At 40.1% G+C, this 25,526-nt stretch overlaps 2 protein-coding genes across 2 annotated transcripts in view; one reads left to right on the forward strand and one right to left on the reverse strand.

Moving 5' to 3' along the window:
* Positions 1-12,632, forward strand: part of pvalb (parvalbumin) — a 33,312-nt gene extending 20,680 nt beyond the window's left edge. Inside the window, exons 3-5 of the mRNA XM_008110654.3 lie at positions 1,385-1,517; positions 8,075-8,184; positions 12,415-12,632. Coding sequence (XP_008108861.1) covers positions 1,385-1,517; positions 8,075-8,184; positions 12,415-12,443 — 272 coding nt within the window. The 3' untranslated portion in view covers positions 12,444-12,632. The remainder of the gene's footprint in view (positions 1-1,384; positions 1,518-8,074; positions 8,185-12,414) is intronic.
* ncf4 (neutrophil cytosolic factor 4) overlaps positions 1-25,526 on the reverse strand; it is a 118,185-nt gene that overhangs the window by 78,865 nt on the left and 13,794 nt on the right. The window lies entirely within an intron of this gene.

Raw genomic sequence — 25,526 nt, forward strand, 5'->3', positions numbered from 1 at the left:
TAAATCATTTTGGACAGGACCTTTATTTTGTAAAATGCCATTCTCAGTCATTGAACACATAAATTTGAATGTTAATAAATAAGTTCTTGGTCAGTTCTGATCACATAGAAGCAGGCAAATGCTCATAATTTGCATCTCAGTATCCAAATTTACTAGTTCTTCCATACTATGTCTTTGGTTTTGTCTCTTTGTGAATTAAACAAAACATTCATATTCCCTTTCATTCCTGTGATCCTCAGTCTCTCCTTGTTACATCTGACACATTGAATGTTTCGGTTATATAGACTTTGCAAAAATATAGTTTTACCACTACCAACACAAAAAGAAAGGAATATATTGTTTGTTCCAAAAATACAAGTAAATTGATACATTTCTCTGGTTTTGATTACTAACAGCTCCCAGACTCTGCATACAGCACGATTCGTGGCTGAAACCTGAACTGGTGAAATAGCTCCATTGAAAGGCATAGAATCAGAGAGGATTTGTCATGCTACATCCACTGCAGAGCTTGGGGAAATTTAGTTTTTGGACTACAATTCCTAGCCAGTGCTAAGATGGGTTTTCTGGAGCAGTTGCCCAGAGATATTTTTTTCCAAGCATTGATGGCTCAATTACACACAAGCAACCCATCCTGTAATGTTGCTGTGATATCCATTGGACAGGCAGGGCCAGCCTTAGCAATGCCAAAAAATAGAGTGAGGTAGCAGCTTTGAAAAGTAGAAACTGGGTTGCGAGGAAATAGCAGCAAAAACTGGGATGACAAAGCTGTGTGTTTCATTGACTTAATCTTGCAAGTTCTTTTCTCACATGTAGTAGAAGATATGTACCATTGCCAATGCTCAAGTAAGAATCTACTCAGTCCATTTTTAAAGAAAATTTGAAAGAATGGTCAAAATGATCTTCTGCAGCATTGGGAGAGAATATTAGATGAGAATCTTCACAGTTCAGGACTTCTGCCCTACAAAAAACGAACTTTGTTTTTCACCCAGAAAACCATTGATTTTCAAAACACTGCAGCTGTCAATGGCTTTATTGCAACAAGAAAAGGAACAGTAAAAATTATTTGTTCTTGCCATCATGAATTAAATGTTACACTCTGATTTCCTGCTTCTCCGTAGGGGGTTGGGCTGGATGGCCCATGAGGTCTCTTCCAACTCGTATGATTCTATGATTCTATTATCAGTTTTGGGGAGAGATGCGGAAGCATGATGCCCTTTATCTCGTGCAGTAAAATATCTTGGTTCCATCTTGTGATCCAAGGCATATATGTCATTCCTTGTGTCATGAAGGCCAATGAGTCCGGTGCCATCCACAGGAGCAGAGAGTTACCAGTGTGTCAAAGCCAATAGATCAATAACCTGATAAACTCTTAATCTTCCTACAGCTGCTGACTCTTTTAACCACAAGAAGTTCTTTGAATTGGTGGGGTTGAAAAAGAAGAGCCATGACGATGTGAAGAAAGTTTTCCACATTCTGGACAAAGATCAAAGTGGCTACATTGAGGAGGATGAACTGAAGTAAGCAATAAGATAAAATATCTTATGAAATAAATACTTCATTAGTAGAGGTAGAAATAATAATAATTTTTAAAAAATCATCAGAAATCATGTCTCTACGTTGTCAGAAATCTCTGATGACAAAATTCTTAGTCTGACAATTTTCACAGTTCAGGACTTACTCTACACAAAATTCACTCTTTCTTTGCACAGAAAATCCTGTTTTCTTCAGGGGGGGAAACCTACATGTGAACATTACTTGAAATAAATCCTGAATTATAATACATTATGAGCAACCCACACCCAAAAAGTATTTTCCCCAGAAGTGATGTACTTTATAGTATGCCCCAAGTATAGTTGAAATATAATGTTTGTTATTATCCGTAGTTTCAGGAGTTGGGCCTGGGATTGTAGATTGTACTGTAATCTTCAAAAGCTCTGTAGTTTTCAAAATAGAAGGAAAACTGCTAAAGTTACTGCTTCCTTCAGGAATTCTACTAGTGAAGAATTACATCCTGGTGCAGTAGTAATGTGAAAACAAAACATGGTAATAACTCGTAATAATAACTTTATTTTTAACCCGCCCTATCCCCCGAGGGGACTCAGGACAGTTTCCAGAACAAAAGTGACAAACATTTAATGCCATAATGAACAACAGAAGAAATCAAAAGGAGAGATAAATAACATCAATATCAATTAAAAATGTAAATCATTAATCAACAAATAGTTAAAACACATAAACATACACATTTACACTAAAAATTTGAATAATTAAAGTGCAATTAGAGTATAAAATAATGATGAGCAATAGGGTTGTCCAAATATTCGTTATGTTTCTCGTTTTGTAATTATTTCGGATTGTTCTCGTTTTTTGAAACGAGTATTGAAACGTTTTCCCTGGGCGCAACTGGCAATGTAATTCGAACCATCGTTGGCCCATTCTCTAATTGTTTCTTAAAATTTTCGTTAATTTTTTTCCTTCCAAAAATTTTTTTAAAATATTTTTTAAAAATTATTATTATTATTTTTGTTTCTGCAACCTAACATGAATGGGAGCCTAGCGCAGCCTAACATGGCCGCTCCCTGGCCAATCAGAGTCTTCCACGATGGCTGCCAAAGGTGGGGGCTAGCGTCCTCCGTGTCCACGTGGAGGATCTCTATAAAAATCCCCAACCGCAGCCGACCCAAGCCATTCTGGGTTGGGATACCGAGGAGAGAGGGTGTTTGGCGCGCGCTGGGAAGCTGCTGCTTGCTTGTTTGGGGGAGAGAGGGCTAACTGGGGGTAGAGTGTTTCTGTTGTTGCTGGTTCGATATTGTGTTTTTTTGGGGGGAAATTGGCTGGGGGCTTGGGGCAGAGTCCTTGCTGTGGCTGGCTTTAGGGAACTTTTTTTTCCCAAAGGACGTCTGCGTCCCTGCTAGTGCTGAGCTTGGGGTGCTTTCCATCTACTCCTGAGGGAGACCTTTTGCCTTTCTGTTTTCTTTTTTGGAATTTAGCAATCACCTCGTCAGCCCTTCTTTGCAATCCTGAAAGGGGGGGGGACTTGAAAATAATAGTTTCCAGAGGACGTCTGCGTTCCTGCAAGTGCATTGCTTCCCTCCCGCTCCGTTTGTAATCCCAAGCTCCCGGGCTGAGTGTTATTGCAGCAATCACAAAGACACACATTGTTTTCAAACCTAAAGGGTACATTGGAAGAAATAGTTTCCAAAGGACGTCTGCATTCCTGCAAGTGCATTGCTTCCCTCCCGCTCCATTTGTAATCCCAAGCCCCCGGGCTGAGTGTTATTGCAGCAATCACAAAGACACACATTGTTTTCAAACCTAAAGGGTACATTGGAAGAAATAGTTTCCAAAGGACGTGGGGCACCCGCCAAGGCATTGCTTCCCTCATGCTCCATTTCTATTCCCAAGCCTTGGGCTGAGTTTTATTTCTGCAATCACAAAGTCAGACATTGATTTGATTTAATAGAGGGTCCACAGCAATTTATAGTTTCCAAAGGACGTTGCCAATCCTGTCAAGGCATTGCTTGGCATGTGCTGCATTTCTAATCCAAAGTCTACACAAGTAGAAGAGGGACTTTTACAGTGATAAGAACCCAATTGAACAGGAAATAAGACTTTCAAACCAGGAACAGGTTTCTTCAAATATTGAAAAATAGTGTATTATAAAAAGTTATGAAAATTCGCCAAAAATCATAGGAGACAGGAAACATTCTGCAATTTGTTGAGCAAAGAGTGTGGAATGTGTTCTCCCACTGTACCAAATTTGATGAGAATAGCTCAAGAAATGAGGGCGGGAGACCCCCAGAAAAGTCCCCCCCCGGTTTCCTGTTTTTTGGCGATTGCGCATGCACCATTTTAGAAACATTTTAGAAACATTACGAATTTTCGGACATATCCGAAAATTTTGGGTGAAAAATTAAGAAATAATTTCTATATCGAAGAGCCGGCACCCCCTACTTTAGAAACGAGAATTGAAACATTTTTTCCATCAATCGGACAAGCCTAATGAGCAATGTTGTATAGAATGTACAGTAATGATGATGTACGATAGCCAAACAGTGCCAAAGTGCATTTCCAGTGTCCAGGGGTTATATATAGAGATGTTCTAAGATATTCTAATCTTCCTCCTCTCCATAGGCTAAAGTGCACAGGTGGGTCTTTAAAAGCATTTTAAAGGAGCGGGGGGCATTTTACCTCTTTGTGGAGGGAGTTCCAGAGGCAGGAGCCTATCAAGAAAAAGGCCCCTCTCTTGTTCCCACAAGCCACACTTGAGACAGGGATGAGACCGAGAGGAGGGCTTCCTCTGCTAATCGCAGTGCCCATGTTGATCTATATGCAGAGATGCAGTTAGTTAAATAGCCATGGCCCAAACTGTTTGGGGCTTTATAGGTAATAACCAGCACTTTATATTTAGCCCAGAAGCAGACCGACAGCCAGTGAAGCTGCCATAACAGGAGAGTGGTTCTCTCCCTATACGGCCCTCCAGTTAGTAACCTGGCTGGTGATCTCTGGACTAGTTGAAGCTTCTGAACTATCTTGCAAAGGCAGCCATACATAAAGAGCATTGCAGTAGTCCAGCTGGGATGTAACTAAGGCGTGGACCACCATGAACAGATCTAGCGTCTCAAGGTACAGGTGCAGCTGGCGCACAAGTTTTAACTGTGTGAAGGTGTTACTGCCCACCAACATCTGGGGTTCCAGGTTCAGCAATGAGTCCAGGACCACCCCCAAGCTGTGAACCTTTGTCTTCAGGGGGAGTGCAATCCCATCCAACACAGGTTGTAACCCTATACCCTGATCTGCCTTCCAACTGACCACGAGTACAGTGTTCCCTCACTTATCACAGGGGTTACATTCCAGGACCACCCGCAATAAGTGAAAATCCGCAAAGTAGGGAAACTATATTTATTTTAACATTTATACACTATTTTAAGCCTTTATCAACCAATCGTGTGTTGATAAATAGCCTCCTTCTCCTCCTGTTGCCACTTGGGCTCCTTTTCTTTCCCTTTGGTTTCTCCTTCCTCCCTTCCTTAGGCTGTAAATTGTAATTTTTTATGATTTATAATATTCTTTTAGAGTTTATTGAAAAACTACAAAACAGCGAATCCGCAAAAAGTGAACCGCGAAGTAGTGAGGGAACACTGTACCTCTGTCTTGTCTGGATTTAATTGATTGCCTTCATCCAGTCCATTACTGATGAAAGGCATCAGCTTAGGAACAGGACGGCATCCTTGGCTTTAGGTAGAAAGGAATAATCGAGTTGGGTGTCAATGGCATAAATTTGACACCATACTTCAAAACCCCAGGTGATTTCTCCCAGAGGTTTCATGTAAGTGTTAAACAACATGGAGGACAGAACTGAACCCTGATGGACCCCACAGGCCACCAGCCAGGGAGTTAAGCATGTGTCCCCCAGCACCACCATCTGAAATTGACCCTCCAAGAAGGACTGGAGCCACAGCAGTGCAGTGCTTCCTAATTCCATTTCGGAGAGCTGGCTTAGAAGAATACCATGGTCAATGGTATCAAAAACCACTGAGAGGTCCAGGAGAACCAACAGGGACACACTCCCCCTATCCAGTTCTCTGTGTAATATTGCATTTTAGAATTCAGTCACTAGGATCACACAGTTCTGGTGGCTTTTGGGCACTATAGTCCAATAATTCTATAATAGTTATGGATTAATGTGGCTCATGGACTGGAGAAAGCCTTAAGAGTCATTTATGCAGATCCTACCTGTTCCATCTTCTCCCCCCCCCCTTCTTCTTCTTTTTGCTTAGAATAAGAATTGTTGTGCTAGAATGCCTTTCAGAGTAATGATTCTCTCCTAGAACAAAGTGTGGCTTCTTTATGTAAGAAGAAAATCTATTCCTTAGAACTAGAAGGATTTTTCCCACTGAATCCTTCTGTCATTATTGAGATTTTGTGAAGTGATTAGTGTCTAAAGAAGCATTACTAATTGATGGGTAAAAAAGAAAGTCTAGAGGTAGGATTGGGAAGAAACCAGAGTGGAAAAGATGCCAGATCTCAAGCTATATCAGGCTAAAAACAGAATGGCATACTGGCAGGGTGGGGCAGCTCAGTGCTATGCAGCCATGGTAATTTTTCAACCTTCTCTGCCAAATTGCGCTGATATTTCACAAAACTGCAACTCCCATTGCAGTTAACCATGGCAGTTGTAGTGGTATAAAACTGTAGTAATTCTACAATGTAGATGCACCCCATGACTCTAGAGAACAGGGTTGACTCCTCACTCAATCATGGAAATATGGGTGAACTTGGGTGAATCACACTCTCAGCCTCAGAGAATGGGAAACACAAATTCCTCTTATTGAGTCACTGGGTTGAATATTGCCTGCATATTCATTTTAATTTTTTAAAAAATTCAAGGAGTGGGTCCGAACTTAAGGAACATGATCCATAGCTGTACCTTTGTGCCTCCCCTCCCTATTTCCATGAGTTGGGCGCAGAACAAAAACATTTTAAAAGGAGAATTCTCAAAAGGGAGACATGGATGGAAGGAATCCGTAACGTGTCTTGAAATAACTGCTGAAGCATCTGAAACTGAGCGTTCCCTAGTGAGACTCGCTCCTACCTGAAGTAGCTTCATGTGACAATTTTCACTCTTTCGGTGACATTAAGAAGGTCACCTTACCAGAAAGAACAGGAAGCAAAGGTTTCTTTCCATGATAGCCTCCTGTGCCTATGCTCAGTAATGTGCTAGAGGAGAGTCAATCAAATGAACTTCAGTGGAGGCAAGATGAAGCTCCTAATGAAATAATCAGGCACCAAGGATCTGAACCACCAAGATTTCTGTGTGGTTGACCTGAGCTCCCTGAGAAACTGTCAGTGATAAGTGTCCTCATTTATGGCCATCTTCTGTTGCTGTTGTTGTGTGCCTTCAAGTCATTCCAGCTTATGGTAATCCTAAGGAAACACTGTCATGGTGTTTTCTTGACAGGATTTATTCAGAGGTGAGCTTGCCACTAGCTTCCCTTTTGACTGAAAAAGGATGGCTTGCCCAAGATCATTCACTGGGCTTCCATGGCTCAATGGGGATTCAAGCCATGATCTTCCAGTTCTAGACCAATAATCAAATCACTGGACCTTTGAATCCTCCACTGTTTTATTAGTTTGATGATAGGTTTATTAGAGTCATATGCAAATTGGATCTGGAATACCTTACGAACCACATTGTCCAGAGGTAAACTACTACAAGGTTTTGAAATGCTTTGATAGTTATAACCTCCAGAATCCCTCAGCCAGTACAGTCAATGGCTATATTGTTTGGAAGATTCTGGGAGTGATGCTTCCAAGCTATGCTTCCTTCTCTTCACAAAAAGTGAGAACTTTAGTATAGATGTCACTCCCCTTGCCAGCACCATCAAAAGTGAAGCTATCTGCCATCAGAAATGTGATAATGTCTTATATATAGTCCTTCTGCTCTCTCAAACAATAGACAATCTCCTAGACTAAATTTCAAATTTGCTTTTTATTTTTAACAGATTTTCTGAATTAATTTTTAGGTACAGGTATACATAACATACCTCCTCCCCAAATGAACTCAAGAAACTATATATGCACTTCTTAGACTGCGTTAGAAAGACTAAGGGGTTCATCTACACTGTGGAATGAATGCAGTTTGATACAATTTTAACTGCCATGACTCAATGCTATGTGATCATGACAGCTGGAGTTTTACAATCTCTGTAGCCTTCCCTGCCATATAGTGCTTGTGCCTCACCAAACTACAACTCCCAATATTCCACACCATTGGATAATGGGAAGTGTGGGCCTGCTTTTGGCTGATGAGTTAGTTAGGATTGTTCTTATTGTGAGCCTTCAAGACATTTCAGACCTAGAGTGATCCTAAGTCTAACATTTAGGCCAGGGGCCAGATAAATGACCTTGGAGAGTGGTATCTGGCCTGTGGGCCTTAGTTTGGAGATACCTGCTCTAACCACTATGCCAGTACTGTAGCAAATGCTTTTGATGTGATTCTTTATTTTTAAAGCTCAATAACATTATGTTTTATGGCGTTTTAAGTGCAGTTTACCTCTTTCTCTCTTCACAGGTTCGTATTGAAGGGTTTTACCGCTGAAGGCAGGGACCTCTCTGATAAAGAAACTAAGGCATTCTTGGCTGCTGGAGATAAAGATGGAGACGGCAAAATTGGTGTTGATGGTAAGTACTCTATCTTGAAGAATTCAAATGGGGTTCAAAGTACTAAGATTAAAAGTATACCATAGAAAGCATGACTATGCATTAAATGTGATGTTCCCCCAAAATGTCACATATTAGGAACTATAGTAGAAGAGTGTGTGTTTATGTGAGGGCATTTAAAGGATCGATGGAGTATTTTTAAAATATTCAAGCAGTTGAAAAATCTTTGATAAGAAGAATTTCCGATTGATCAGAAGCTCCACAGTTCAGTACTTATTCTGCACAACTTTTTATGTGGCTGCTTGACAGAGGAAGCAGTCTTTTCTGCACATGAAACAACATTTTCTGCACAGAAAAATAATAAATTTTACACGTAATTTTTATTTTATGCACAGGAAAAGCTGTATCCTGCGACAAAATTGTAATAGGGACATTTTTGCACAAAATATACACATAATTGATTAGCACAGAAAACCACATTTTCTCTGCAGATACAACCTTTTCTGCACAGAAAATAATATTTCTGTGTAGACTTAACTGGTCAGAATCATGCATAAGACACTTTATTAAATACATTTATCATAGCTGTTGTAGGATTCTGGGTATCATCTACTTTGCGGATACAGTAGAGTCTCACTTATCCAACACTCGCTTATCCAACGTTCTGGATTATCCAACGCATTTTTGTAGTCAATGTTTGCAATATATCGTAATATTTTGGTGCTAAATTCGTAAATACAGTAACTACAACATAACATTACTGCGTATTGAACTACTTTTTCTGCCAAATTTGTTGTCTAACATGATGTTTTGGTGCTTCATTTGTAAAATCATAACCTAATTTGATGTTTAATAGGCTTTTCCTTAATTCCTCCTTATTATCCAACATATTCACTTATCCAACATTCTGCCGGCCCGTTTATGTTGGATAAGTGAGACTCTACTGTAATGATGTTTTCTAAGCAAAGCAAGCATGAGTGAATTTTTCATGGATTAAGACTCAATTTGTGAATAAGCATCAAAAACAGTCTCATCTTCAAATTTTCTTGAAGTTTGAGGAAAATGGCTAAAATACTTGTTGATTCTTTCAAAATTAAATATTGTGAAGAAATTATATCCCTCGGGATTTATGGTGGCCCCATGGACTTCATAGCATTTTCTTAGGCAAGTTGTACTCAATATGGTTTGCCATTGCCTTAATCTGTAGTATCTGATATTCTTTGCTGGTTCCCCTTCAAATACGAACAAGGTCTGATCTTGCTTAGCTTCCATGATTAGATGGGATCCGGTGCCTTCATCTTTAGACACAGGATAGAATATAAATATTTTAATAAGTTATTAAACAAACAAACATGCACAGGCTTTAGTTAGACCAAGCCATTCCATCCGAGTGGGCTGCTTGTTGTATTTCTCAGCATCAGCTTCCAGGGGCCTTTGACAAGAGGAAGGTCATTCTGGCTGTCACTGGATGTATCTAAAAGTCAGGTCTTCTCCCTGCAAAGAACGGCCCATCTTCAAAAGAAGCTGTATTTCTGCAACAGTCTTTGAGCCGGCAGCATTTCGGTCAGATGTTTTATTCTTTCTCTGGTACGATGTCCTCCTTTCATGATTCATGCATGTAGGCCACCATGCCATACTAGAAATTGGACTTGCTGGCATATGTTGTGCTTTTGCCCATGGGGACCAGGAGAGGCTTGCCATGAATTGATTGGGGAACTTTTGAAGACATAAGGACTGAAACTAGTCAAAGAAGAGCTCTAACATCCACCAAGGTGGCTCTTCAAAAGAAATATTAAGCAAGTCCATAGAAGTCTAGATGGCTTGTAGATTTACAGTATAAAACTGTATTTATTTAACTTATATAGTGCCATCAAATATGTATATAAATAAAGCAATAATGTAGACAACCTTATCACGGTGTACAATCTAATCTAAAACGAACAGTAAGAGTCCTTATTAAATACCTCTGTTGGAAATCAACATTTGTAACCCTTCTCAGATTGCTTAGACACTGAGTTGCCAAAGATCTCTGTAAGTAAAAAAAAAAAAAAGCTATGGTCCCATGCACTGCTTTCTTGTTAAAATTGCTCCAGCAACTAAATCCAATAAACTCCACACAGATGTTTCTTGAACGAGAAACAAATGTCACTTTTAACAATACATGCTCATGTTTCTATTGGATTTCTATTAACACATACAGTATTATATGAGGCTAATGCAAGCTTATTCTTTCAAGTGTTTATTTCTAAGCGGATTATATGACTTTTCTAAAAGTCCCAGGTGTGTGAGTATTCAAAATCATTCTGGTGTTTTACATGTTCCTTTAAAAAGTCTTGTGGTCAGATCATCTTGTTTCATATATAACAAAATCCAAAATCCACAACAGGGTGTTTCCTTTATTGACCAATGAAAATGCAGAAAACAAGCATGTAAGCTTTTGAAGCTTCACTGTCTTCCTCATCAGGCAAAGAAATTGAAAATCATACAGGAGAAGAAATGTGACGATATTAGAGTCACAGGCCTACATTTTGTCTCGGGCATTTCTTCAGTTGTCAGTTAAGATGGTCTCAAGAGATATCAATGCAGGCAGAAGTTTCATATATATATGTCACTGAGTGTTATATCAAAGTGGCCAAAGTGCAACCCGTGGATCACACATGGCCCCAAGGATATTTTGCAGACCTTCATAACTCCGTTCACCCATCCTACTTCCAATGCTTCCCTACACCAAAACTATGGCAAAAAAAGTGTTTTTCTATTCCTTTAAGCTTCCAGTAGTACCAATTTTCCAGTAAAACAAGGCAAGACCTTCAAATCTTTGACTGTAGACTGGAGTATATGAGATTTGTAGACCCAAAATTGGGGGATAGGAGAGAGAGGTGTCCTACTCATGTGTAAATTGGGTGATCTCAGGATACCAACTCTGCCTTTACTCATTTTTAAAAACAGCCTCTGTGATGACAGCCATATCAACTGTATCAACTAGTGTAGGAAACTGACCACATTAATGTTTTGTATTGCAAATCCTATATCAGTTGATTTAAGTTTATAGATATTGTGGAACCATTTTTTAAAAAAATCTGCATGTTCTCAGCTGTCCACTTCTAGTATTCTGCTGACTCCAGTAAATCTATGAGCTGATACTGTATTTCATGAAACATAAGTGCAGTAATGAAGATAATACCGGAAAAGCTACACAACACTCACGTCTCTATCTTCCAGCCCTTGACTCACCCGCTTTCTCCCTGAGCAACTGCTGCAGAGCTTGGAAAGGTTTCCCCAGCTTTGGATTACAACTCCCAGTGGCCATTCTGGAAATTATAGTCCAATAAATAATATTTCTCTTGTCTGATATGTCACCCGGGGCAGTTGGCTCATGCTGCCTAACAGCACAGCCTGCTTTGCACACAGTGCACATCGTTTCTTCACTGATCTTTACTCTCATTATATTCCTCATTATATTCACAAATTCCAATCTATTGGCAAAGGAACAAACAAAGACAATGACTTTGCCTTGGATTACATATATTAATAAAAGAGTTCTTGCTCCTGAGGTCATATGCAGTCTCCTCAGAGAGTTTTGAATTTAGGGAATTGACTTTTGTTAAAGAGATGTATTGCTTTCCCACATCAACAGAAACAGACCATTTGAAAAACCTTATCACTGTGGTCAGCGCTTTGAAAATTGAGATCAAGGGACATGATTTCCATCTTTTTGGATCCTACTACAGTTGTCCCTCCATATTTCAGGATGAAGCATTTGCGGATTTAATAATTAACGGATTGCTGTATTTACTGTAATCTCCAGTGCTGCCCTACACATGACTGGAAAAAAATATGTTCCCTGTAGGCATTTGTAAGTCCTTCAGTTTGTTTCTATCATGAGCTTCTGTAGAAGTGGATCAAAGAGTCACACTGCAAAATCTACAAATGCGTAAATAAGTGTTCTCTAAGTTTAAAATATAAGATTTGTGATTTTTATGTATATTCAAGCTTTTTCCACTTTCATGGGGACCTTGTGGCCCTGACCCGCACAAATGTGGAAATACTACTACATACTATCCCACTTCTCCAAATGTAGAAATATTATTTGTACCTGATATCGGTCAGTACCGCCTCTGAAGAAGCTCTGAAGAACCAAAGCTCATGCTAAAATAAACACAAGTTAGTCTTAAAGGTGTTGCCTTGTTGCTATTTTTCCTCCCTTATCTATTCCTGCTTTTTATTCCCATCTTTCTACCTCTTCTCCAGAATTCACAACCTTGGTGGCTGAATCATAAAGGCGTCGACCAATCCAAACCCTTCGTTCACCCTTCACCGCCTGATTCCAACTGTTCTCTGCTGACCTCCTTGGTTCCTCTTCTATTTATTTATGTTGTTTTATACTCCAACTCTGCTCTCTGCAGCTCTGCAACTCTGTAATTGCGCTGAAAGATGCTGTTAAAATAATAAAGGTCACATCAATCTGGGCTCCACTCTTTCTGGCTTTCGTGTATGGCTCATTTGATTTGGAAAGGAAGGGAAAGCCAGGGTGGGGTTTGGGGGTCTATTCCTTTGGCCTGTTTGGTTCCCTCTCCTGCTGCAGCACAGGTCATTTTAAGGACAGAAGCATTTAACAAAATGACTTCAACAGGAATATGTGAATGGTAAATAATTTAATCTCATCTTGCTGCTTTGTGGCAAGACTGATTTCGTTGTCCTAAAAGTCTTCTGGATTAATGGAAACATATGCGCAAACACACACTGAGACATACAATACATCTCTCCTTTGCCCAACTTCATTTAGCAGTCCTTTGATTTAACTGTTATATGGAGCTGCATAGCATCTTAACATCTAACCCCACATTTATTTTCTGCTGAAATCTTTTTGGAAAAATCTTTCTCCCTATAAATTACTGAGTTACATTTTCCAAACGCAGGGAGTTATTTGAACAAATGCTTGTATAACAACATTACCGCATGTTAATCAGACTCAAAGATCAGTTTAGAAATAGCTGTAATGCAGTCAGATCTCAGGCGGACAATATCTCATGTCCAGTGCTTGCCAGTAGTTAAGGAAAGGCAATGCACTGACTTGCATTAGCTTGAAGAAATGATTTAAAAGGAAATAGCTTCATAGACTCTGATGCAATTTTTCCATGCCCCTGCCTTGTGGAATACATTGCAGTGTTCTTTTAATATTTGACAAACTTCAAATTCTAAAAACTAAGTTTCTAATGTTATTTTATCAGCATTTCACAGATGATAACTGGGACATGTGTAGCCAAGCTAGATCAGAGTGTTGTCAAAATGGCAAGCATTTTTAATGAGAAAGGACACAAAAACTGAAAGACTGCAGCAATTTGCTTTTGCCTGAATTTATAGCAAAGAACAGGATTTTGCCCCTGCTGACCTCTTTCCCACAGAGTTATGTGAGTGCCAACTACTTTTTGCACTTTGAACCTATTTTGCATCTGTGGTCATACTGAAAATATGGTGGCCCCTCTTCTATCATAAGATGACACTGGAATAAAAGGCTTACACATAGCTTCAGGGTAGTTTGTGTTGCTGGCAGTCTGGCCAGTTCGAAAAGCAAATCATTGCATATTCTGCAGAAGGTTTCAAGGACAAAACAGGATGGAGTTGCCTCCTGTGCAGAAGGTTGCATTTGTATCTATCCGTCTTGGAATACACACAACTGCATCCAAGGATAGCAACCCATGTCCAGCAATCCTGCAATCATATGATTTTTTTTACCCCCATGGACCATGGTTTTCTTTCCTAATAATTTATTTCCCTCCGACCTCACTTTTTGGATTTGGGTGCATCAACATTTGTTATAGCAAAAATTAATCTCTTAATGTTAAAGAGTTAACTACCCCAAATGGCTCCCTCAATTCGCTCTTGTGTGACACCAGGAGACTGCTATGAGATGCCAGATAAGCCTCCATGGAGAAAGCCTCCCATCCATTTTTGAGAAGCCTCAGCTGGGTCCCAGGAAGATCTGGTTTCTCTTAGATAAACAGGAGAACAATATTGTGTAACAAAAACTGAATCTATAACCCCATCTCTACTAACCACTAAATGCAGTTCAAAGCTAGTTTCAAACTGCAGTGGACAGACAACAACCCACCATAAAAGCGTGCACAAAAAAGCCCTGAGTACACATCAGTGTCCTGTGGTTGGTGTCCAAACATCAGATTGGTTCCAGGATTTCCCATGCAATCATCTGCACAGCGAAAACCACTTTCCTCAATGCTAGTTTGAAACTGCATTAAATGGTCAGTGTAGATGGACCCCATGTCCCAGATTTATATACTATACTATATTGCTTAGCAGAAACTGTGCATTTTCTGCTGAGTGACACAAACAACTATGTAACTCACAAAGTAGCCCTGTTTGCTCTATCTGCAAAAAAGATCAGAAAGAGAGAATTTGATAAAATTGCCATCAACTGCCGAGGAGATTCAAAGGATTAAGTGGACTCACAATATGCATCTATATGTGAACTCTTTCGCAATTTTTTTAAAAATTACTGTTAAATGGCATTGTTTTAACTCCTTGCGGGAGCACGATTATGGCTTCTGCTCAGTATCATTGGAGTCTATTGCTCCGAGGGTACTATTGTGCGCATGCGTTGCTTTTTGTCATGGCCTTGGGCCCGTACAATAAACTATTTTGACTTGAATAAATAGAACATGGAGTTCATGTGTAAATGAAACACCGTTTTGTATGTTATACAAAAGAAGGCCAAATCTAAAATAAAATAAAAAATATATACACACACACACATACCCCATTATTATTAAAAGAGACTATGAATATATCTATGTTGCTCAGTTATAGCAATGTGATGTCACTCCAAATGTTGAGGATTCTTCCTATGAATCATGGGATTTGTAATTTGGGTGAGACAGTTAAAATCCTCTGTCAGAGAGCTTTTGTGTACTACTTTGGACCATTAGAACTCAATGTCAGATAATTCTAAGTACTATCCACAACTGCACAAAAAGGAGAAAGGGAAAGGTATGAAAAAACCAAATAAATGTGGCAACACCTTTAAGATTAACTGGTTTTTACTTCTTTGGATGCAGTAGGTTTATATCCATGGAAGCTCATGAGAAAGTAAAAACTAGTTATTCTTAAAGGTATTGCCACATTTCTTTTTATTTCCTTCCTCTCCCCTTTTTATGCTGCAAGGGATTGATACAGTTTCTTTGAAAATTACTCTAAACTACTAATCCCAAGACTCCATAAAATGGAGTCATCACAGCTAAAGTGGATCAAGTGTAACTATGTAATTATAGCACTTGGTATGTAGTTATAGCACTTGATAGGCACCTACTGTGACATCATCTATCATCCCCATTTCAACTCTCTTGTGCCTCTGGGTTTAACTGCGTTAACTGAAGGAGTAATGGATTTTGCCAGAAACAATGTATTGTTATGAGCTATGGATTTTGCTATCAATAATGTATTATGAGCTATTGCTCTCATGATTGGAAGTATATGAGGATAGCTTGGCCTTGACCTATTAGTTTCATAAAAGACCGGCTCCTGGTACATTTTTGGACTTACCTTGGTTGCTGTGTTGCTTTAGAAATTGCCATTATAAGGGCCCATATCTTAAATTTTATTTCTATACCATTGGACAGAAGGGGATCTCAGAAGGAAGGCCTCCAAAGATGATATCATCCTGTTTCAACAGAAACCCTTGTATGTCATCATATTCTTATTCTGGAGAAAATATGTCATTTTGAGACTAACCCAAGGCACATTACTCCTGATTCTGATGCAAACACAAGCAGAATGCCTTTGTAATACTGATTGCGCATTTCCATGAGGAAATGACTCTCAGACTTCTGCTACTGCAGACTCATCCTCAGCAAGTATCTGCATGGCGTGCTTCACTATTACTTCATGGGCAAATTGTTTTAAAAATAATCTCAACATACACCGTGAACTTGTGATGAATTTGGAAGCGCAGGTACTTCTCTTGGCAAACTTTATCAGCCAATCCACAAGGACATAGGGATAAGAAAACCTTTAGTTTTTTCACCCCCACATGCAAGAAATAATTTGGCAGATTATTATAAGCATTGTCAAATTGGGAAAGTGAGGTAACTGCTTCAGGCAGTAGATCCCCTGGAACAACCATTGTTATCTCCAAGACCCCCAGTCATCTGCATTTCAGCCTTTTCATGGCCTGTTCTAACCTTCAAAACTGGCCCACTGCCTTCAAGTGTAGTAAAGGATGTGATATCATTGCCTGAATTAAAACAAAATTCAAGTCCAGTCAGTTTCTGTAGGCTCCATCTTGGTTTTTGCTTCAGACAAATTTAGGTCCAGCCCCATAGCCTTGGATATACAGCAAAGACTTGGGACCTCAACACATTAGGAAATACTGAGACTGATTGAGGACAATTTGCAATGGGTCCCATCACATGGCCTTTGCCCCATCCTGTCAGTAATCCATCGAAATCCATCTGCAAAACATCGCAGAAACTAAGTATTTCTAGACAATATTCTAATCATAGTATTTAAAATGCTACAGAGTTTTCCATTACTGAAGCACTGTTTTTGCCTGGGATCGGGAAATTAGTATGCATCCCAGCAGCAACAATATGATTTGTCACCAGGGAGCATGTCCGGTGAGCAGAGTCTTGTGACCCCAGACTGTTCATGACAGAAGCAGCTACCATTTCTGTTTGGGATGTCAAAGGAGAATGACCTCTGGTTATAAGGAAATTGGGAATTGTCACTTTACCTCATACACACACACACACACACACACACACACTAACCAGAATCTCTGGGAATCTCCAGGAATAAGGAAATTAGGAACTGCCACTTTACCTCATTTTTAAACACAATTTCTTCCTCTGTTGGATCTGTATTGAAACAATAGATTTTTACTTTAACTATTACACCTCCTCAGAAGGAGAAGCAGCGCTGTCAGATGCTGTTGTTGCCTCTGCATCACCTCAAGTTCAGCCTCATAGATACGAAGTAGTAACCACAGAAGCATCAGTAGATGCAGCAAAGAAGACATATTGAATGAATTGGTCATCTACGATTTAGAAAACTTATAAGATTAGATTCTTCAGAACTCTGTATTGTAGATCTTCCTATTTCGCACCAAAATGTAGCAATCAGCAAATGCGTTTACAGTGCAGGTGCGAGTACATTTTCAAATATTACAAGGCTACATCACTGTGCAGATTTAGAAAAAAATGTGAATGTCACGGAGTAATGTAGGGGATCTTCCGAACTGATTGGGACAAGCCAACCTCCCATGGTGTGATGGGACAAATAGCAGTATTTTCTGAATGTAAGAGTGATAGTATTGGGTGTGATGGGGTCAGTATGCATTCAATAAAAAAAAAGCTTACAAGATGCATACAGATTTGTTGTTTATTCATTCAGTCGCTTCCAACTCTTCGTGACCTCATGGACCAGTCCACAACAGAGCTCCCTGTCGGCCGTGGACACCTCCAGCTCCTTCAAGGTTAAGCTAGTCACTTCAAGGATAACATCCATCCATCTTGCCCTTGGTCCTTTTTCCTTCAGTTTTCCCCAGCATCATCTTCTCCAAGCTTTCCTGCCTTCTCATTATGTGGCCAAACTTGATCTTTGCCTCTAATATTCTTCCCTCCAGTGAACAGCCGGGCATTATTTCTTGGAGTATGGATTGGTTTGATCTTCTTGCGATCCAAGGCACTCTCAGAATTTTCCTTCAACACCACAGTTCAAAAGCGTCTATCTTCCTTCGCTCAGCCTTCCTTATGGTCCAGCTCTCGCATCCATAGGTTACTACGGGGAATACCATCGCTTTAACTATGTGGACTTTCATTGCCAGTGAAATGTCTCTACTCTTCACTATCTGATCTGGTCACTGCTCTCCCCCCAAGAAGTAAACCTCTTCTGATTTCCTGGATGAAGTCTGTGGCTTCAGGCATACTAATAGAAACTGATTATTTACTAACGAAATGAGGTCCTCAAGCAGTACAAGCAAAAGATAAATGTGCATCAATCCCACCCACTGAAATTTGGTTATTGCTTTAGTTTGTCATTTCTAACATATGGCAATCTTAAGGTGAACTTGTTATGATCATTGAAAATTATTGATTTGATCAAAAAATCAAAATGAAAGGGCTGTACTTATTAGGTGAGTTCAGAAAGAGAAGGGGCTGGAAAGAACTATACTTGCCAACGTGAACAGTTAGGCCCTTTTCACTTTGAATAAGGTTTTAACTGGGTATTTAGGAGGTGACAAAAGGTTAATAAGTCTTTTATAGTGGAAATTCTGTTTTGCATCTGCACCTTTGCTGCATGGTTTATTGAGGGCTTTATGATTATACCCAAATGTTGCAATACTGCTGAGCAGCACAGGAAGAAAAGTCTTGCAATCAAGACTTGCAATGACACCTCATTGAATGCACACAGTTTTGGGTACAGCACACACACACACACACACAAATAGTTGTTACTGTTGGGCACTTCAACTCACATCCAGCCTTTGGCAAATCTACCACAGTATCATCAGAGGATGAGAGAGTGTGACTTGCCCAATAAATTTGCATGGCTGAGCCAGGATTCAAACCCTGGTCTCCAGAGTTGTAGTCCAACACTTAAACCACTACAATATAAGGTGAAGGTTTTTCCCTGACATTAAGTCCAGTCATGTCCAACTCTGGGGGTTGGTGCTCATCTCTATTTCTAAGCCAAAGAGCTGGCATTGTCCGTAGACACCTCAAAGGTCATGTGGCCGGCATGACTGCATAGAGCGCTGTTACTTTCCCACCGGAGCAGTACCTATTGATCTACTCACATTTGCATGTTTTTGAACTGCAAGGTTGTCAGAAGCTGGGGCTAACAATGACCGCGCTCCTCGGATTCAAACCTGAAACCTTTCAGTCTGCAAATTCAGCAGCTCAGCGCATTAACATGCTGCACCACCGGGGCCACCTCCACTACAATATATTTTGACTTAAGTTGTGAATGTGTTTGCAATACCCAATTATAATTGGCTTTATGAAACCATGAAAGAGGTACACTGTTACAGATTTATCTTGGAATTATGTGTTCAGAGTAAGCATGTCTTTTCCTTCTTCTGAATGCGACTTGCCTAAAATCACCCAAAGGATTTCCATTGATGAGCAGGTATTGAACCATAGTTCATGCACTAGTAACTGTCAAAGATGAAATATGGTGGTATTATATCCCATGTATGGAACCAAGTCTAATGCAACTTAATGAACTTCAGGTCACATAACTGTGAATAGGAGTGCAGTCTCAAATAGTTATTTCCTAGCCACATTTTTTCCTCAGCAGCCACTGACCTCCTGTGGCAACAAGGCATAATTACACTTTTTATAACCAGGCCTATGGGAAGACAGGCAACTGCTTTATTCTTAGACAAGGTGTTGCTGCTGTTTCTTTTTTATTTAACCAGCTTCCGACAGTTCTGTACACAGCCATCCTCTCTCTCTCCTTCACAGAAATAAAGAGCTTCTTTCTGAGTGAAGCCCAGTTGAGCAGCCTGCTTTCAGCTCCACAACAGCACACTAGTGCTTACCTTTGTCTTTCCTATTCTGCCCTGAAGGTGTTGAAAAGAGCTGACTTCTACTGAGTCATCATATCAATGTTGTTCTAAGTCCAGCATCATCAATCAGAACAAGCAGTGAGTTTTGAGCAGGGGCGGAAAGGAGGAGGATGCTTTCCCTGTTTTGTTACCTGTGACTAAAACATAATTGTGTTGTCGTTATTGTATGCCTTCAGGCTGTTTGTGCCCTACGGCAACCCTAAGGCAAACCAATCATGGCAATTTCCTGGCAAGATTTGTTCAGAAGGTGTTTGCCTTTGCCTTCCTCTGAGGCTGAGAGAGTGTGACCAGTCCAAGATCACCCAATGGGTTTCCATAGTCAGAATTTGAACGCAGGATTCCAGAGTTGTAGTCTAATGATAAAGCCATTATACCATGATAGCTATGTGCAACAAATGAGACACTGATGGAAATTGTGCTCCCCTCCATATAATGTTGGACAACAACTCACATCAGCCCTACCCAGAACAGCCAATCATGAAGGATGCTGGAATCTGTCATCCAGCACCATCTGTACCACTGCACAGTTTTCACCACCACCACCCCACTTTTAAAAAAGAAAACAAAACACCAAAAATATTTCTTTTTGGTGTACCTCATTATTTGGATTGACACTCTCACACCTCTCATGGAATCGTAGAGTTGGAAGGTCCCTCATGGCCCATCCAGTCCAACCTCCTGCCATGCAGGAACAGCACAACCAAAGTATCCCGACAGATCACCACCCCGCCTCTGTTTAAAAGCCTCCAAAGAAGGAGCTTCCACCAGTCTCCAAGGCAGTGAGTTCCACTGTTGAACAGCTCTTACAGTTAGGGAGTTCTTCCTAATTTTCAGGTTCCAGGTTCATTAGAACTGCAGGATGGTCCAGAGTCATTGGCTGCGGGGAATATTTTTCAGGGTCTCTGCGTGCTGTCTTTTAATCTTTATTATTTTCTGTCAATGATTTTACACTTTCTAAAATTAATGGCATCTTAATATAATAATTTGATTGTTTTTACCTTTTTATTCTCTGATTCTTAGCTTCTTTTTGTTTTCAGCTTATTGTAAGCTGCCTGGATCCTACGTCTCAGGGAAAATGTGGCAAAGAAACGAAAGTGTTGCTATAAGGCAGTAGTTCTCAAAGTGTGCTACACGGAGAGCATACTGAGGGGCTCTACATTTTCCTCCTCCTCCCCCTCCAAGCTTTTCTTCCTCTTTCCTGTTCCTCCCCTTCCCCCTGCCTCCCTTGCGGCTGTTTTGTTTTTCGTGTCAGGAGCGACATGAGAAACTGCAAGTTGCTTCTGGAGTGAGAGAATTGGCCATCTGCAAGGACGTTGCCCAGGGGACGCCCAGATGTTTGATGTTTTACCATCCTTGTGGGAGGCTTCTCTCATGTCCCCGCATGGAGCTGGAGCTGATAGAGGGAGCTCATCCGCACTCTCCCCAGGTGGGATTCGAACCTGGCAGCTTTGCAGATCAGCAGCCCAACCTTCAAGTCACAAGGCTTTAACCCACTCATTTTCCTCCTCCTCCACCTCCAAGCTTTTCTTCCTCTTTCCTGTTCCTCCCCTTCCCCCTGCCTTCCTTGCCACTGAAAGCCCTTTTTCCTTGCCATCCAGATCATTTCTCCCTCATCTTGTTTCCTTCCAAAACCCTATTTCCCTTCCACTGCTCAGGGAGTGCTTTGATTGTGCATTTCCTGTCTGACAGAAGGAGGCTGGACTGGATGGCCCCTGGGGTTTTCCACTGAAATTCTGTTAAGTTTATGTTGGTTAAAATTGTTTTCCATTGTAAATGTTGTATTTTTCTTGCTTTCTTTTTTGCACTACAAACAAGATATGTGCAGTGTGCATAGGAATTTGTCCATGTTTTTTCGATTACAGTAGAGTCTCACTTATCCAACGTTCTGGCTTATCCAACGCATTTCTGTAGTCAATGTTTTCAATACATCATGATATTTTGGTGCTAAATTCGTAAATACAGTAATTACTACATAGCATTACTGTGTATTGAACTACTTTTTCTGTCAAATTTGTTGTATAACATAATGATTTGGTGCTTAATTTGTAAAATCGTAACCTAATTTGATGTTTAATAGGCTTTTCCTTAGTCTCTCCTTATTATCCAACATATTCGCTTATCCAACGTTCTGCCGGCCAGTTTACGTTGGATAAGCGAGACTCTACTGTAGTTCCCAAGGACACTCTCAATTTATCTACCACTGGCCGTCCCATCTGCAAATTTTAAAACACAATGAGTCAAAAAGTTTGCCTATTCCTGATATCTATACATTATATCTATATATATAAAAGAGTGATGGCATCACGGCAATTCACAAAACAACAAAAGTACAGGCCCCCCAACCTCAAAATTTGACAACACAACCCATCATCCATGCCTCAAGGTTGATACAACAAAAAGAAAAGAAAAATAAAGTCCTAATTAGAGGGAGAGCAATAATTTTTTTTATCCAATTGCTGCCAGTTTAGAAGGCTAATCTCTGCCCACTTGGTTGCCTAGCAACCAAGGGACAGCCAGGTTTCAGTTAGGGGACAGGCAGATTTAGGCCTCACTTAGACTTCTTGCACAGATTATCTAATTTGCACTGGATTATATGGCAGTGTAGACTCAAGGCCCTTCAACACAGCTATATAACCCATTTATAATCTTATATTATCTGCTTTGCACTGGATTATCTTGACTCCACACTGCCATTTAATCCACTTCAGTGTGCATTTTATACAGCTGTGAAGAAGGGGCCTCATATAATCCAGTTCTAAGCAGATAATTTAAGATTATCAATATACAGTAGAGTCTCACTTATCCAACGTAAACAGGCCGGCAGGATAAGTGGATATGTTGGATAATAAGAAGGGATTTAGGAAAAGCCAATTAAACATCAAATTAGGTAATCGTTATACAAATTAAGCACCAAAACATCATATTATACAACAAATTTGACAGAAGAAGTAGTTCCATGCGCAGTAATGCTATGTAGTATTTACAGTAGAGTCTCACTTATCCAACACTCGCTTATCCAACGTTCTGGATTATCCAACGCATTTTTGTAGTCAATGCTTTCAATATATCGTGATATTTTGGTGCTAAATTCATAAATACAGTAATTACTATATAGCATTACTGTGTACTGAACTACTTTTCTGACAAATTTGTTGTCTAACATGATGTTTTGGTGCTTAATTTGTAAAATCATAACTTAATTTGATGTTTAATAGGGTTATCCTTAATTCCTCATTATCCAACATATGCGCTTATCCAACGTTCTGCCGACCCGTTTATGTTGGATAAGTGAGACTCTACTGTACTGTATTTACAAATTTACCACTAAAATATCACAATGAATTTAAAACACTGACTACAAAAACATTGATTATGAAAAGGCAGACTGCGTTGGATAATCCAGAACATTGTATAAGCGAATGTTGGATAAGTGAGATTCTTCTTTAATATGAAATAATTACTGGGATAGAATAATGCAGATCAATATAATCTCTAAAACCAGGACAGTAAATAAACAGGGGAATTCCACACAGGAAACAATCGGGGCCAGCTATCACCTCCCAACAAAGTATTCCCATCATCAAAGTCTGGCAAATCCTGTTTTCTCAGGGCCACAGACAGTAGAAGCACATAAAATATCGCAAACAACACCACTCTGAAAACAAGGGAATTCCAGACAGGAAACAATCAGGGCCAGCTAACACCTCCCAACAAAGTATTCCCATCATCAAAGTCTGGAAAATCCTCTGTTTTCTCAGGGCCACAGACAGTAGAAGCACATAAAATATCGCAAACAACACCACTCTGAAAACAAGGGAATTCCAGACAGGAAACAATCAGGGCCAGCTAACACCTCCCAACAAAAAATTCACTCAGGGAGGAAACAGCCAGGCTTTAAAGCTGCAAGGCCATTACATCCGAATCATTTTTCCTAATTGCAGCATTCATACTTGCCTCCAACAAACAAAAAAAACCAATCAGAAATATTGTATATTCACAACCTTTAGGAAATAATATCCCCTGATGGCGCAGCGTGTTAAAGCGCTGAGCTGCTGAACTTCTGGACCAAAAGGCCACAGGTTTGAATTGGGGGAGCGGAGAGAGCCCCCACTGTTAGCCCCAGCTTCTGCCAACCCAGAAGTTCGAAAACATGCAAATGTGAGTGCATCAATAGGTACTGCTCCGGCGGGAAGGTAACGCCGCTCCATGTAGTCATCCCACATGACCTTGGAGGAGTCTACGGACAACGCCGGCTCTTCGGCTTAGAAATGGAGATGAGCACCAACCTCCAGAATCAGACACGACTGGACTTAATGTCTGGGGAAAACCTTTACCCTTGACCTTAACTACCACCAATTCCTCAATACTTTATTTCCCATACCACCATACTTTGCCACAGCAACGCGTGGCCGGGCACAGCTAGTATAATATAATATATAAACATTTATTGGGGCTCCACGAGAAACTCTTGCTTCAAAAAGGGCTTCGTTGCTCAAAAACTTTGAGAATCCCTGTTATAAGGAATTAGAGCAGTGGTTCTCAACCTGTGGGTCCCCAGGTGTTTTGACCAACAACTTCCAGAAATCCCAGCCAGTTTACCAGCTTTTAGGATTTCTGGGAGTTGAAGGCCAAGCTGTCTGGGGACCCACAGGTTGAGCACCACTGAATTAGAGGATAATAGCAGCAGACTTCTAGTTGATATGTCAATTATTCCTCTTTCTTGGAGAACAGAGTTCTGCTTGCTGGACAACCAGCCCTAAGTCCCTGAAACTGGACCTTTTGCCTCTGGTGCGACAGAGGACATGACTCTGATTCCATCACAGAAGGAAATGGTGTTCCAAAAAATCTCCTAAACTGGACATAGAGACTGGCATAAAATCTGCTGCATCCTTCTGGTTTCCCAAATCAATGCTGAGAATGTTCTATCTCTTTTGTTATTGGGATCAGTTCCTATTGCAAAAAAATAAATCAATAAATGTAAATGGGCAATTCTGCCCATCAGCTGTTTGAGAGGGAGGAAAGGGGGCCTTCAATCTATACCTCATGCCCAGATGTTGCCCTTTGTTTCAAATAACCTTCAGAGGTGGGCTGGGAAGTGAATGGGGCATATAGCACCATTTAATCCATACAACTCATTGATCCAAGCATATACTGTCTATGTGATGAGGTTACTATGAAGCAATGATGAAAAATGTTGGACCTCCACTTTTTAGGTCAGATATTTCCAAACTGTGGGCCATGACATATTAGTGTGACGGCTTCAGTGTTTAAGTGTGTTGCATGAACTTAACAAGAAATGAGAAAAATACTTTTTCAAGTTTTGAGGTGGCCTTTGGATGGCATCATTTTAAACAAATGCTACTCCGTTGCTGTCAACAGAGGCCAAGGTCAACCTGTCATATCCATATACCAAAGCACCTGCTTAGCACTGATAAATTTAATCCAGCATAATGAAAAGTACAAGCAATGGGGAAAAAGTCAGGCAATAGTCATACTTATCTTTGGCTAAAAAGAAAACAGAAGAGCATATTAACAAGGTGTCTTTATGATGGAGAAGAAAGGTTTAACACTCAAAGTTTATTGTATATTAAAGGGGGAAATAAAGTAAGAAAGAAACAGGCAGGCGGGAAGAATGAAAGATTCTGATAAAGATGAGACAATGCATCAATTCAACAAAAGCAGGAAGAAAAAAGGCTTCAACCCAAATGACTAATAGAAGCTAACATTTTTCTTTAGTAACAAATAAGACTTCATGTGGATAAACATATGTGCATAAAAA

Source organism: Anolis carolinensis, chromosome 5, assembly GCF_035594765.1.
Source record: "Anolis carolinensis isolate JA03-04 chromosome 5, rAnoCar3.1.pri, whole genome shotgun sequence".
Classification (NCBI taxonomy): Eukaryota; Metazoa; Chordata; class Lepidosauria; order Squamata; family Dactyloidae; genus Anolis; species Anolis carolinensis.